We start from the raw sequence: 15,824 nt of genomic DNA on the forward strand, positions 1-15,824 counted from the left end.
AAATACTCACATTCAAAAAATAATTACTTCATATTGTTAGATATTTTTACCTTCAGGTGGAATATGACGCCTTTACAAGAAGCAGAGAGAAATTCAGATACAGATATTGTCAAGCTTTTTGAAAGTTAAATCATTTACTTTTATTTGATTTGACATTTTATGATATATAAATTAATATAGCATGCATGTCTTGAAGTACTTGGTTTATTTGATAGAATTGTATAAGTAGTAAAAAACAATTGGTTATATTCTGGTATAGGTCTTACTAACCACTTCCGGATCAAATGGCCACCCCACTATGTAGTACCAAAAACACACTGAACCTAGACATATGCATTGTAAGTGCATTATTTGTGTGTATTGTGATTAAAAGTAGTCAAAATAAAGCTGAGAATGTGTACTTTAAAATCATATATTTAACTAACTACAAAAGTGTATGAATATTGTTTACATGTGCGAGTAATTTGCCTCCATGCTGTCAGTTAGCAGAAAAAGGTAAAAATGTGGATTTTCAGTATTATTTATTCAAGTAAATTTTGTGAAGAATTTCTACAATAATCGTACTGTTAGCATAATGCTTTTGGAAGACTTATTTTCCAAGTTTCGCAATGGTATGCAACTTTTAGATGTCATTTGTCCTGGGAATTCACAGTGAAACTTTGAAAATTACTTTTTTAACATGCAAAGTAATGGAAACGTTAGAAGTGGTTAGTGAGACCATAGCACTGTCGTTAGTTAGCTTGTTTATCTTAATAAATTCTACATCCAGGATCCAAATCAAAACATTGATTTTTTTTTGTTATGGCCTAAGCCGTTATGGAATTATAGTTCAAATGAGGGACAAGCATTTTATAAAATTCAACTATCTATATATAACTCGGAGTAAAAAAGTATGTACCATTATGGAATTTTACTATAAGAATAAAACCGCAAAAAGATTTATATGATTTTTGGGGTTACTACTCAATGTTTATGAATAGTGGTCTAAAAGGGACAAAAAACATTATAAAATTTAGCTATAAAACTTACTAAATATGCATGGATCTCTTTACAATTTTACAACATAAATAAATGGATTAGGTTCCACACCATGGAAGGACATTTTGATGGATTTTCAGGATTTTGGAAAAACAATTTAGGATTTTAAGATAAAAAAGGACCGGAACTATGTATTTTCTTCAATTTTAATACATTTTATGGCCCAATTCATTCTTATCACAATCTTACCAAACATCTATTTATAATACGAATTAAAAGCTGTATCATATTTGAATGCTGTGTCCATACTATTTTGTGTTCGATATCTGTAGTCGTAACAGACTGTGCCCTACAATGCCTTTTATTGTTATACATAATTATTCCGTCCACTATGATAATTTGTTTTCTTGTCAAACAGAGATTGAAAAATGTGAATACTTTTGAACGATTTTTTTTTCTTTTTTTTTTTTTTGATACGATTTTTAAGGTTCGCTTTTGTACATGTGCGATTTCATAATTAATTTGCACGTTTTTAAAATTTGTTAATTCGTTTCTACGATTTTTAAATTTGTTTGTACGGATTTATTAATTAGTTCGTGTGTATCAACAAATTCGTTTGTACAATTCATAAAATCGCCTTGACAATTTAAAAATTCGTTTATACGATGCAGCTGCTTTAGTACTCTAGTTATTACTGAATGTATGGAAAGGCATCTTCTACAATTGTTTTATACAATATTATTTGTTAATTATTCGTTACAACATTATTCTTAATAGATTTCGTGTCCATTTTGTTATGTTTTTTTCCACTGCCCAATGAGCTCATTTTCTTAAATTAGAAAAACAATCGCGTATAATAACGAACTACTTTTGCATAGTAACGCAAAAGTTTGATTTAACTCAAAATACTTTTTATAAATATATCAATATATCAACGGAAATGCGCATTAATGATTAAAAGAATCATGCAAATCAAACACGCATTAATGATTAGAAGAAATGTGCAAATTGATGGAGACCGAGATTTCAAACAAATTTATGGCTGATGACAAGAAGAAAATGTTTTAATTAATTTAACCTACATACGCAGCAGTGAGTTTACTCGATGTCATGGCGGTGACCTGAAAATATGTCCTAAAATTGTAAAGTATTTTGAATCGGTGACATAAAAAAATTTACCCTGATGAAACCTCCATGATGATTGCTAACTGTATAACTATGAGTTGAACGCTATTACCGCGTTTCGTATTTTACGCGAAAATATTATCATTTAGGTATACGAAAATGAGATCAGTGGGCTATAGTACTTTTGTATTTTGCACTTTTATTTTCTATTTAACGTTTTTAGATATGTAACTTTTCGAAACACGTGTACAGCATAACAATATTTGCAATTTATTCGTAGGATTAGTAATCAAAAGTTGAAAAAACTGATCGCATAGGTTCTTCTCAGATGTGATGTATTTCTTCCATATTTATACAAATGACATCTAACTCTACTGTTCATGTTGTAAAAATTAGGCGCTTAGAATATTTGCTATATCGTGCTATATTAGGTTGTAAAATATAATAAAAGAAAAGAAAAATTGTGTCAATCAATTGTGTGTCCCAACATTCCTTTGATACTATAAATGGATAAATGGAACATCAGAAAATGTATATGTATCTTAGAAAAAAGCAACAGAAAAATAAAAGTTTTTAAAATCTTGAATATATGTTTTAAGATGTAAAGCCCTTTTGTAAAAATCAAACTTTTCTTTGACAAAGTTTTTGGTGGTGAAAAAAGGACTTAAAAGTACGTAACTTTTCCAATTTCCACTAGAATTTAAAACACACAATATTTTTGGTATGCATATTATACAATACAAAGAACCCACATGTGAATTGGTTACAGTATAGTTGTTATTTTGCAGCATAAGAGTAAAAACTAGTGTTTAGTGCGTTGAAAAGGACACTAATAATACAAAAGAAAAGGCAACGATATTGTGCCTTACGACTACCATCAAGTTGTCTTAAAGTGGTGCAAAAGAAGTTGCTATACTACAAAAAGTATAAACGAGAAGAAATCCGTACACAAAACTATGCCAGGAACACCAAACGACAAACAGACGAAAAATCAAGTCTCACAACTCAAAAGGAACCAAAACACCAAAAAGTACATAGAGGAGAACAAACCCACTAAAACTAGCGATAAATTAATGATAGATTCCTGCATCGTGCAAAACACGTGCTTATCTCTTATCAACTCGTCTTGGTTGGATGTTTCATGGGTTTAACAGTGTGTTCATATGTCAGACAATTAGTCATAGACACATTCCAGTTTTTTATCCTGATTTCCTTACTGGTCTTTACAATTGTGTTGCCTATTCTGCTGCTACACTGTGTTGTGAGAACTTAGTAATGTGGAGAATTGGGGTCTTTTTGATACGTAAGCATTTTTATTGAACAATTTGTAAAACAAAGTAAGGACACCACAGATGCGCCTGTCCACCAGTCAGGAGATGCTGGTCGTTAATGTCTCTTCGTGTCGTTATTCAACTTCTTTGTTTATTTGGAAGAAGTGCCGTTGTTCTCTTAACATGGATTTTATTACTTTTGTTGTCGGGTACTTTCAATGCATACCTAATGAGTGTTTACACTGGTTGAAGATCTTTTGGTGATCTCTGTTAGTGTTTTCTATTTTTATAAAGGTTATACGATGACGCGTTTGTAGCGTTTCACCATCTATCTAAATAAAATATCTTTGCACGGTGAAGCTTGATACAATTGCAGAGGAAGTTCCCTAAACAGTTTGGGCGAGTATTGACGCAACAACCACATTTCGTACAGCTCTGCATTTTGGATTGTTTTTAGGTTTATGGCATAGCAAAAGTTTTCACAAAGAATGAAAGTGTTGAAAAACTTTTCAAAATCTGCTAACAGGCATTTACCGAATAATACCCAATATTCGTAAATAAACAAATTAAAGTTGTCAAAGAAACCATAGATTTTAACTTGAGTTGAATTTTAAATGACATCTAATAGTGCTTAATGGACCCATAGGTATATATGGATGAACTGACATATGCACAATGTGATTCCTTCATATCCCTCAAAATGCGGTTGAAAACAATAATTTTACTATTATAAATGTATGTCTCGATGCCTATGACAGTTAATCTGTTAATACTCTACCTATAATTTACACAGTGACAGTGCATTATATTCAGTCATCTTGCAAAATCGTAGAGACATATATATATTCAATGAACTCAATTTTTTTAAAAAATCTTTCAAAGGGTAGATAATTAGCGGGGAATCTATATAAAATGTAAAATCTCCTTTAATAAGGCTCAATAATCTCGAAAACAAGTTCGGCAAACATTTTTCATAAGTGTGTTCATTCATGGCCACCTTTGAAAAAAACTGGGAAATATATATACTAGAAATGTTAAGTATGATCTACTTTGATATTCCCTTACCTAGCTAGTTGTAGAAATCATTTTTTCTAAATCATAAAATTTCGCAGCAGTTAAATCAAACAAGGTTAATTCCCTCTTTTCACATCCGGGGCTACAGGACATAATTTAGCCATTAAGCAAGAGTAATCTGCACATCCAGAATATATTACAGCAAGTCAAAACTAATTAACAAGTTTGCTTCTTTATCACCTCAATGAACGACTGAGCATTTTAATATCCAATGGACCTTGCAAAGATAAAAAATCCTGTTAACTGCATGTGAAAAATCAAATAAGAACAAATATAAGCCTGGATTCGACATAATTATTAAAGAATAGGCATATCAAGTAACCCATACTATGCCCATTGAAAATGATCAAAAATTGAGCAATTTGTGCAAAGTCAAAGACAAATATTTTAGCCCCGTTCAGTTCCTATTCCCCAAACGTTAAGGGTCATAACTCACAAATTCAATCGCAACATTCCTCAAGCAGTACAGATCCTACAATTAATAAAGATATCTATGTACTCATGCTCAAGCTATTGTCCAACAACCAGAACAAAAAATGTTGTTTTAGTCCATTTTGGGTCTTTTATTCCCAAACACTCATAGTCGGGGTCATTACCCCAAAGATCAATCCTTGCCTGGCTAAAAAATATTGTGATATGAAACTTTATGGTACGTTTTCATAGAAAACAATACGCTACAGCTAAAACGAGAAAAATCTTTTCCTAAAGGGTTCAAATCATAACCCCAAACATCCATATCAACCTTTCTGCTGAAATACGGACGACCTGCAGAAGACAACGAGATTCTTCTAGGATTCCAATATCCAAGTGTGGGCAGATACATGCAAGAATGATCGGGAGAAGAAGAAGCCTTTATAGTGGTATTGTGTTCTAAGTTCCTAGAGATCAATAACAACATTTCAAATTGCATTGCTTAAAAAGTTCTATAGTGTACATCACTGCTCAAACGATGAATTTTTTTAATTGTGTTCACTGATTTCTTTTAGTTTTCCTTTCGTTTCCTGTGTTTTGTCTTTGTCTTTGTCTTTGTCTTTTTTTTTTCTTTTTTTTTTCTTTTTGATTTGTTTATGTTTCTTAGCTTTCCTTTTAACATAATTTATTATTAGAATTATCCTAAAAGATTGAGCAGTTATTAAATTTTGATTTTTATAAGGTCAGTCTTTTCAAATTTGCGTAATGCTTGGTTGCTGTTAGTTAATTGATCCGTTTGATAATAATAGAAAATGGAACATGTTTGTTGAAACGCAACAAATGCACCATCGTTATAGTAAAATAATAAGTAATAATAACTAAAAATCAATTGTGAACAACAGAATACTTATAATGGATCAATGTAGCTTTGTGATGTAGTCATAAGTTACTGCACCTATAATATCTGATAACGTTAATCTATGGAGAAAGCAACTAACCACGTCAGATCAGGAAATAATGATACCACATGTTATAAGCTGTACGCTTGCAGAACATGCAAATATGATATGTATATTTTTTTACGATCTTATATATTAGTCAGTCTTTTCACTTTTCTGTATTATTCACGCTTCTATGAAATATCATAGATATGTCTGTAATGTTTTTTTATTAAATTTACCAAATATAATGCATTATACAACTGATTTACATAATTATATACTATCAAATTATCAAATGAATTCCTACACTTACCCCCATCGTATTCATCATAATGCCATTTACTAAGTTTATATGACACTAGTCATTTTAATGAGCAAAAGATGTATAAATTCATCAAAAACTAATAAGCTGATTGTTATATGGATAATGGTAATCAAAATTAACTAAGAAAGAGTTTATCATGTGTTCGATGATTCTCAAGATTTACTTTGAGGAACTGGGAATCTCTCCGCTGCGATTTCAAACATTCTCTTGAAAGCATCCGGTTCTTGTGCACCAGAGAACATCTTCTGGCCGTTCATATAGAATGCTGGAACACCTATTGATATTTCAATAAAACTGTATGTTGTTTTTTTTTTCAAATAAACAAAATGAAATTTATGAATAAAGTAGTTACAATTATTTGAATGCAGCATGTAGAGGAGAATGTATTTGACCATAACCAAACTAAATAGAGTACAACAAAACAGTTGCGGTCGTATAATGGCATCATGCTGTCGTCGACGTCGTCCGTAAACATTTTATGTCCTGAAAATTTCTTGAGTATAAGTGTATAGATCATAATTAAATTATAACACAAGGTGCCATACGTATCACAAATAAAAAAAAAAGCCTGGGATTGATTTTTTTGGGGTGGGGGTTGTGACTTGAACTGATAAGGAACAAACATTTTTCTGATGTACTGATGATAACTTTAGTGAAAGTCAATGAATCTCTTTTTAAATTTTATAATAATGTGCCATAACCACCCCCCTCCCACACACAAACACACACAAAGATTGCTGGGATTGATATTTGGGGTGGTGCTTATTGGGGGGCTTCAATTCTGGTCAAATTCTTTTCCTGTGTCAAATACTTAAATGCAATCAAAATTAAGAGCTATATCAAGCTTGAATGGTGCATACATACTTGCCCAAACTGTTCAGACTTCAATCTGCGATCATAACAAGCTGCGCTCTGTGAAGCATTTTATTAAACTTATGCTGAATAAGGACGTTTTCCTTATGTTTAAAGTGAAGGTGAACATGAAGTTTCTCATTTCACTTGTTCTTGTATTAGTTGATACTATTCTAAATATAGGTCCAAAATTCAATAGTACATTTTTACAGTCCCTTACAATAGTCCTTACCAGATATGCCTTTATTGGACCACATTAGAGCCTTCTGTAGGACATTTTCTTGTTCTTTATTGATGTAAGATTTTACTTCACTTTCATCAAATCCAAACTCTTTAGCCACAGACAATAAAGTGTCCTCTTTGAGAGTGTCAGCTTCAGAAAAGTACTTCTGTAAATTCAATAGAAATTTCATTAGATGGCAAAAGTTTACAAAACGCGTACATACTAATAAGGCAAATTTTAGCCGATTTTAGCGACCAGAAACTGAGTGAGTGAAAGATGGCTGTGTATGTATTAGAACGTAGCCATGTAGCCAAATGCTAATTTAGATCAGATGTGGCTAATCAAAGTATAAGAAAACTCAATTTAAATTATATAAATAAACACATTTTTTATGACATTGTAACTAGAAAAGCGTGGCTAACGTAAATTTTCTGCTAGTGCTTAGATAGGATGGTGTTGTGTTGAAAATCAAATTTGTTTACAAATATTTTAAGTTTTGTATTTTATTTGTTTTTATGCAAAAATGGCAAAGAAAAATACTACGTCTGCTGTCTGCAGCATGTTAGTCACTAAAACATATAAGGCAAAAATATATGTCTGTTTCCTGCTACCCTACATACCCTATTTTTGTGCCTACCTTAAACATTTTATTGTTATTTTTGCTCAAGCACTGTTAAAGTCTAGATTGTTTTCCCAATTGACTAAATGTAATTTTTTTTTTTTTAAAATAAAGTAATTTGCCTACCTACCTAACCTATTTTATTCTTGTTATCACATATATGAAGTTCAACAAAAAGCTACCTTGCTTTCGAGCTAGTTTGCATTGGAGCAACATGCTTTCGAGCCAACATGATTTCGAGCTAACATGCTTTCGAGCTAGCATGCTTTCGAGCTAGCATGCTTTCGAGCTAACATGCTTTCTAGCTAGCTTGCTTCCGATCTAGCTTGCTTTCGAGCTGACATGCTTTGGAGCTAGCTTGCTTTCGAACTAACATGCTTTCGAGCTTGCTTGCTTTCGAGCTAACACACTTTCGAGCTAACTTACTTTCGAGCTTGCTTGATTTCGAGCTTGTTTGAACAATGTGTCGTTAGTTTTCAATAAAAAAAAGTATCTAATGCAAAATAAAAACTATGTACCTTATTTACACTATTATGTAATTGTTCGTATACTTTAATGTAAAAATGTGAAGTAATGAAATTCTTGCGACTATGTCACTTTTTTTCGTACAAATAGACTTCAGTGTATCGCTTTATATTGTTTTAAAATTACACAAGCACAATTTTCAATCTAGGAAACGCTTACTACAGGAACGCCTGAATGCAATAGATATGTGTATAAATAGACAAGTACACGACAGTGGTGGCAAACTGGACATCAGTAGCATTTGTAACAGGAAAAGTGTAGGCTACATTTGTATAACAGAATATTATGTTTTAAATACTTAAATGTACCTTGAACAAACGTTCGGCAACATCATTCTGTTTTTCACCATCATTCTTGGATTTTACATATTCAAGGAGTGTATGTGCCTTTAAAGTACTTGGAAAAACTTTCGGTTGGTTATACATCTCTATTCCAAGCGACTCCCCGGTTTTCTTTAACATCGCAACCCTTTAAAAGTAAGTATCGTATACAATCTTTGAATTCAGGGTTGGGGCACCTGGTCTGAAAATTAACGGGATGTTCTTCTGGTAGTTCGAAACCTTGATTTATCATATTCATCAAAATAGAAAATCACTGCAGTAACCCAAGCTACATCTACATGTGTACAATAACATATCTTTTTTTTTCTCAGCGACATATAATAGAACATATTTTATTGCCAACTAAGAGCCCACAAGGGGGCTACATGAGTATAGTATACATACAAAGAGGAAAAGAGCATTGATTCGTTAGAAAAGTAAAATTACACAATACAGTTATATTATACATTGCTGCAAATAAATTTTCCAACTACACTAAGTATTTTCTGGTTTTCAGACGTAAGAAGATAAATAATTTTTTTTTCATTATCTAAAAATTTGAAATTTGAAACTTCGTTTTCAACCAAATAAAAAAAAACCTTTCTATCATTAGAAAAAAAAATTCATACATATAATATAAATAATTTGTATTCATATGTCCCTGATTTTCTGTTCCTTGTTGTATATGATAATTCGGAATTTCTTTTGTGTCAAGTAATACAAAATCAGACGGCTTTTATAACTTCCAATTAAAGTATCGTAGGGTCGACAAGGTTCATAATATAGAACATTTTAAAAATAGACGGATTTCGTCAAGTTGTAAAGTTTTTGTTAGTTTATGGCAAACGATAAAGCAAATTATATAAAAAGTACATACCTTGGATTCGATGGGTCGGTGTACGCCGCTGGTTTCGGTGAACCGTCTGGTGGGGAACTTGGGTTGAGAAGAAAAGGTTCCCAGCGAACTCTAAACTCAATTTTGTCTTTGAGTGAATCCATTGCCAGCTCCATTTTCTTCTTCCCAACCCAACACCAGGGTCAGATGACATCACTAACAACATCTACGTTAACCCGCGACAGTGTCGACATCCTTATTGAAGGTACTGCTACTGAAAGTAATTTTATTTTATTTGTCCACAAATAATGACCTTTGACGAAACAGTTCATTTTCTAAACCATATACGGAAATGAAATGTATCAATTCCGGACCTTTTAAACTTAGAAATCCTGTACTGGTCAAAAGAACGTTGCATCAATGACAGATACAAAAGATATCACCCATCCATCTATTCACACACAAACACACACTTTCGATCGAAATTTTTTCATTATTTTGATGCAAAATTTTGGAAACCCCAATTTTTTTTTCGTGATCCGGCCTTCAGGGGCGGGTCCAGGTAAGGGCGTAATGGGCGTACGCCCCCCCTTTAAAAAAAAAAAAAAAAAAAAAAAAAAAAAAAAAACTATCGTTATAATCTGCCAGTATTGTATTGAATGATGGCAATTTATCATATTCATTAATTAAACACATACTCTGATTTCTTTTTATACTGATTCCCCAATTTGATGGGTCATCATCAACCGTAAAATTTCGTTTCTCGGAGTCCGGCGTGTTCGACTCTGCGATTAGTATCCATTGTTGTTGATGTGATAAAGAATTCGCAAAGATGTCGATGTCAAAAACAAAACGTCAAAAGACCTTAAAATCGTATCAAGGTGTCTTGGACACCTTTTTTAAACAACCAAAACGGTAAGTAAATCAGTATAATACATGAATTTTGGTTGTTTTGTGTGACACTAACTTCGATTCCCCATAGCCATTCTAAATATACCGGGGGGGGGGGGTATATTACTATATATACAATACTGGGTATATTCTGACAAAAGGGGTTGTATTTTCAGCTAAATTGTCTAAAATGGGGTTATTTTTTCACGCGTTGCCTTGGAAGGGGTCACTCAGATTTGACTATGATATCCAGAACGGGGTTCAAACCTATGATTGCTAAGATCCATCCAATCATTTTAATATACCATAGACAATTAATGGAGAAAACTCGGCATAAAAAATGTCACACCCTGACACTTTAACTATAAAATATACATGCTCCAAGTCAGGAACCGTTACATTAGTGCAATTCTCTATTATTTTATGTTTTTAAGCCAAAAAAGGTCCAAAAATTTTTTATTCTACGCCCCCCCTTTCAAATATTCTGGACACGCCCCTGGCCTTGAGGAAATTGAAAAAGGGGGGGTATACCAATCGGGGTCTCCCTACATCAATCTTATATGCACAGAGTTGGATGGATTTAATTAGTATTGGAGGAGTTTTCATGTTTCTATTTCATGTAGTTTTTTTCTTTTTTTTTTTTTTTTTTTTTGCCAAATTTATATTAAATTAACAAAAGGGGGTGTTCAAATTTACCCCGTACTAATTTGTGCAAATTAATTTCTGAACTGTCTGGGTCAGTATTTGTCTTAATTTGACCGCGAAAAAATGTGGGATTTTCATTTCGACTGTACGAAAAAAATAAGAAACCGGCGGTTAATCAATTTTTTTAGCGATTCAGAATATCTCGAGCATGTAGGTTTTATACGACCGCAAATATTAGGATCGTATATGTGTTATGATGCTGTCGTCGTCGTAGTCGACTGTATTTTACACCTGATTTATTATTTAATTATTTTTTTTCTTAATTGCTCCCCATTGCATGAACTTTAAATAGTATACCCACAAATTTGCTCTATCTTTAACCATTACAAGGATAAAGGGGTCTAAATTGGCCAGTACACTTTTTGTAATTATAAAGTGTTTGAAACAAAACAATGCATTAACAATTGAATTACCCAAGACAGTATGTTGTAAAAAAAAATGGTTAATTAATCAACCATTCTGAACGTGGCTTGTTTCCCCAATGGTTCCATTGTATAGGGTTCATGCTGCGTTCGGATCAGCTTTTTGGGATGTTTTGGAAATTTTTGTTTTAAATATTAAGAACCCAAGAACCAATTGTTGCTTTTTTTGTTTTTCGGGTTTTTTTTCTGTCCCATATTTTTTGTCACAAAATTTATCTTGATAGATTGTAGTGACATCACGTGACGCTCAGATGCTGAACTATGGCAACGTAACCGATGGAGATTCATTGGAAAAAAGTCTTGAGGTTCCGTTGTCTGGAATATTTTTTAAGTCTTTGACTTGCATATATTGAATGATAGTAAATAGTTGAACCAATGAATTCGAAATTAATTAAAATACGAAACATAGTATACTGATCACACAGTTAACCAAATAAAATATATAACAAAGAGTTCAAATCCCTTATTATGCTACAGACTGTATCACACTGAGGCTTGTAAAAAGGTTTCAATGACAGTTGATATTTTGTGGAAGAGTATTCAGGGGAACCAAGATTCTAGCGGAAATCAAAAGAATGTAATCCATGGACAAAGACCAGACATGAAAAACAGACAAACACAACAAAGAACATAAAGACGTAGCGTACGATGTTGGTGTCATTTTTGGTAACGTCGAAAGCGGCAAAATTTGACGTCTTTTTTGTATTGCGACGTACATCGTTCTATAATTGTTACATGCAAAAAGAAGTGTGCTTATTTATTTTTTTTTACGTAAAATAACACACACGACATGTTTTATTATTTAATTATCCGATTCGATATTGATTTTACATACGTTTTGGTCAATTGAATACCTTCCTGAGGAGTCAAATCTGGATACACTGAACTTAAAGCATGTAGTAGTCTTTTTTCATCTACAAATGATTTGAAATGTGGTAAGCAGCTTCAGATGAAAGGCTGTAGCATATGTTAGCTTTTCAGCTTGGTTGTACATCTACTTCCCGTTTCTTTGAAGACGTTTGTGGTCTGATGTTAGGTAATGTGAAACTGCAACAACAAGAAGTTTCGTTTTTAATTCTATCCTTAGATATTCGATAAAAACAAACACTTTTTCGTTTAAAGAAGAAGATATGTTTCACTGCAGCACACATACTGCATTTTATTTTTGTTTTTGGTGAAAACAGGAGCTTTACAAATTTTAGTAATGATGATAGCCGAGCTATACTTAAACTATCAATCATATTCCTGGCATAGCATACATCTTGTTAGCTTTTTCCCCATATTTTTCTATGAAACCTGGTTTCTTAGACATAACAACCGTAAGCTTTTGCGCCATTTCATAAAACTTTTACCAGTTAATCAGTTAAGTTATAGAAGACATCTAATGATGTCGGGGTCAACAGTTAAAAAATAATGGTCACATAAGCGTTTAGGAAATTAAAATTTGTTGGAGGGTTGCTCTTAATTATTGTTTATTGACATTTTACATTGCAATTTCTTTCCCTACCATCTTTTTATGTATACAAAAATCACCCTTCTAACTGCACATAATAGTTTTGTTACTTTAGTTCTACTTCAAAACAGATAAGGACTTATTATGCAATCCAGTCATTGTGTTACATTTTTACCAATACATATCCAACATGAATTGTTTCTACTTATCTTTGATAATAGCTCTGATTCATGTTTTATTGTATGCAATATATGCATTTGTTATTGTTTGTTTAGTTCAATTTGTTTTTCTTGCATTCATGCGAGATATTCAAGTTATTGGTATTCAGTAAACAAAGCCTCAAGTGGAATTTTATGACTTAACGTTTCTTTCATAGAGAAACCACAACTCTTCGTCAGGCCATGTCATTGAATTCTATTTCATACAACATGGCCTTGTTGGTTCCTGAAGCAGTTCCTATAAACAATGTCCCACTATGGCTAAATGTCATACAGGATGGAGCTGTTATACCAATAGTCTCGGTGTCAAAGTGTGTCAAAAACTCTCCAGATCTATTTAGGAGAAGTAAAGTATTATTTTTCCAATCACAAACTAGAATGTTATCAGATGGTGTCTGTTGTATGGCATTGGGTTTGAATAATGCTCCGTCTTTATGTATTACTGGGTGTCCAGTGAAGGTGTTTAATATCCCTCCATCATCCTTCAAAACTACTATTCTTCCTGTGGCATGTGAAATCTTGTATATCACAAAAATATTCCCATCACTGGTACTTGATAAATTTCTAGGGCATGAGAAACTTTGTACATTGTCTTTATCATATTCCCATGTTCTTTCCAGAATTCCTTGGCTGTCATATCTTATAACAACTTTACGGTGTTTGCTGAGAAAAGCCACTTTGGTGTTCCTCGCTGCAACTATGACCTTGTCGTCTGAGGTAATTTGAACTGCGATAATAAAAAAATTATAGGCTTTGTAATTAGAATCTGGCCTTCTTGTCTTCATTATGTATTATTTTTAGACTTGATGTTCTGTCTGCTATTACTACAGAATTTTTGTGAAATGGATGCATATCATAAACTTTATGATGAAGTTTGCGTTGCTTTGAAAAGATTTCTCCGCTTTGTTTATAGACTATTATAGTTTTATCAAATTGATCGCAAATCCAAATTGTTTCATTGACAGAAGTAGCTATACTATGGCAGAAATTGAAGTCTATTTCAAACGTCCTTTTCACTTGTAACTTCACATCTTGTAATGTTTTGGACTCATTTCTATCCTCTGTAAGATTTCCAAATATATCCTGACTCATTTTACCAGAAATGAACTTAAGCATTGGACCAAATGTTAGAGGTTGAAACATTTACATATCTTCATTAGAGTTTTCTAATGCATTTTCAATGTTTTGGAAAAAGAGAGATGCATTTTGGCCGGCTACTAATTCATTTAACATTTTTTTCCTTTTGTACGAGTTGTTGTTTACTCTTTTCAAGTACTGTCTTTGCCGTTGACAATTTTTTATTCATGTTTTCTATTCTAGTTTCCACTTCTGTTGACATTGCCTAAGCATGCTTTTCGCCAACTGTTCTCCATATTTCTTTTTGATCTTGAACTGCATGTAACACTTTCTGATACCTTTCAACTTCAATTGCATTTTGATTCACAATCATTCTGCTTTGTTTTCCTATCTGTTGTTTCCTGATCTCAATATACTTAACCTTCTCCTGAAGCTGTTGAAGTTGTTTAGAGTAGATATCCTTTATCTCAATGAATTCATGACTTTTATGACCTTTGACAATACATGTAGGACATATCAGTACTGCACAAACAGAGCAATATAAACAGCACCTTTTGTTCTTATGTAAACTACATTTTATATCTGAAAAATCAGGTTCACTACTTTGAATTCTACATATTCCGACATCCTTAATATCTATTATTCTGTGGTCCTTGGCATTTTGGAATTTTGGGTGAATCTTTTCGTAACAATTGTTGCACATGAGCAGTTGACATTCCAGGCACTTCCATTTCTGTTTAGGGTCCAGTTCACATAAATGACAGAAAATAATGTCCTGAGCTTTTAAATTTGGTTTTGAATATGCCATGGTTTTCCTTCTTTTAAAAATTATAGCAGATATATGTATGCATTCATTATTTCTCCTGTTCTTTCTATGTGAAAAAAATGTGTAAACCCATGACACTTATAGGGGAAATTCAAGTGCTTTATAAGTATATTCATTCGCTTAATAACAAGGAAGTTTTTTTGGGGGGTTTCGGTTAAAAATATTTTTGATATCATTTTTAAAACTTTGATGGACATAATGATAATCAATCATTTGCCCTAAATATATTGTTGTACTGGCATATTCAGTAACTAAGCTGTCTAAACAGGCTTTTGTCAGTTGGTCTCTGGAAAGGACCATGCTTGTGACCTTCAATTATGTACTGCTTTCCAGATTCTTCAGAATATGTACAACCAATGATACGTAGTGAAGTCTGCGGAGTGAATATTTTTTGAAAGTATAATCATTAACACCTACTGCTGATAAGATAGTGTGGGGGCATAAATAAGAATATGCATGTAACGTCTATTATTCTTTCATTTTTTTAGTGCATCCCATACGAATTATCTTCTCAGGAAAAAATATATAATTGTGTTGTTTTAGGACCATGAGAAACTATACTATGTAGGATTTCATTATCAATGATACTCAAATCACCAGTGATGACATCAGCAATAGGACTGTAATTGAAGAGAGGAGCAGCACAGTCACATGTCAGAGTGCACTATGAGTATTTCCACGATTTTATGATGACGACCATAAAACTTTTGTACTGATGACTAAAGTTTTGTTG

At 32.6% G+C, this 15,824-nt stretch overlaps 3 protein-coding genes across 6 annotated transcripts in view; 1 reads left to right on the forward strand and 2 right to left on the reverse strand.

Annotated features, from left to right (window-relative positions):
• The window catches only part of LOC148626002 (uncharacterized), a 35,550-nt gene extending 32,986 nt beyond the window's left edge, over positions 1-2,564 (forward strand). For 3 of the 4 annotated variants that reach the window (XM_088569530.1, XM_088569531.1, XM_088569533.1), the window contains one exon: positions 57-2,564. In XM_088569530.1, coding sequence (XP_088425656.1) covers positions 57-129 — 73 coding nt within the window. In that variant the 3' untranslated portion in view covers positions 130-2,564. The remainder of the gene's footprint in view (positions 1-56) is intronic. The other variant, XR_015919972.1, reaches the window with a different exon arrangement.
• Positions 2,565-6,008: 3,444 nt separating this feature from the next.
• LOC148626003 (uncharacterized) lies at positions 6,009-9,844 on the reverse strand. The gene is made up of 4 exons (XM_088569534.1): positions 9,542-9,844; positions 8,653-8,812; positions 7,210-7,366; positions 6,009-6,399 (listed from the first exon to the last, which is right to left on the reverse strand). Exons 1-4 carry the CDS (start codon positions 9,673-9,675, stop codon positions 6,278-6,280), a joined length of 573 nt encoding a protein of 190 aa, XP_088425660.1. The 5' UTR covers positions 9,676-9,844; the 3' UTR covers positions 6,009-6,277.
• A 2,802-nt stretch (positions 9,845-12,646) lies between these two features.
• On the reverse strand, positions 12,647-15,224 carry LOC148626004 (uncharacterized). Its single transcript, XM_088571080.1, has 2 exons — positions 14,533-15,224; positions 12,647-13,975 (listed from the first exon to the last, which is right to left on the reverse strand). Exons 1-2 carry the CDS (start codon positions 15,071-15,073, stop codon positions 13,365-13,367), a joined length of 1,152 nt encoding a protein of 383 aa, XP_088427206.1. The 5' UTR covers positions 15,074-15,224; the 3' UTR covers positions 12,647-13,364.
• Between the last annotated feature and the right edge of the window lie 600 nt (positions 15,225-15,824).

Source organism: Perna viridis, chromosome 2, assembly GCF_037379345.1.
Source record: "Perna viridis isolate PV_CMFRI_1.1 ecotype Kerala chromosome 2, ASM3737934v1, whole genome shotgun sequence".
Lineage (NCBI taxonomy): Eukaryota > Metazoa > Mollusca > Bivalvia > Mytilida > Mytilidae > Perna > Perna viridis.

Bases quoted from the DNA above. Each gene is read 5' to 3' on its own strand.
- LOC148626003 (XM_088569534.1), bottom strand. From the start codon at position 9,675: ATGGAGCTGGCAATGGATTCACTCAAAGACAAAATTGAGTTTAGAGTT. The intron at 7,367-8,652 runs GTACATTTAAGT...TTGAATTTACAG, and splicing joins TTGCCGAACGTTTGTTCAAG to AAGTACTTTTCTGAAGCTGA. The intron at 6,400-7,209 runs GTAAGGACTATT...AAATATCAATAG, and splicing joins GTCCAATAAAGGCATATCTG to GTGTTCCAGCATTCTATATG.
- LOC148626004 (XM_088571080.1), bottom strand. From the start codon at position 15,073: ATGGCATATTCAAAACCAAATTTAAAAGCTCAGGACATTATTTTCTGT. The intron at 13,976-14,532 runs AGGCAATGTCAA...AAAAATAATACA, and splicing joins AGTTGGCGAAAAGCATGCTT to TAATGAAGACAAGAAGGCCA.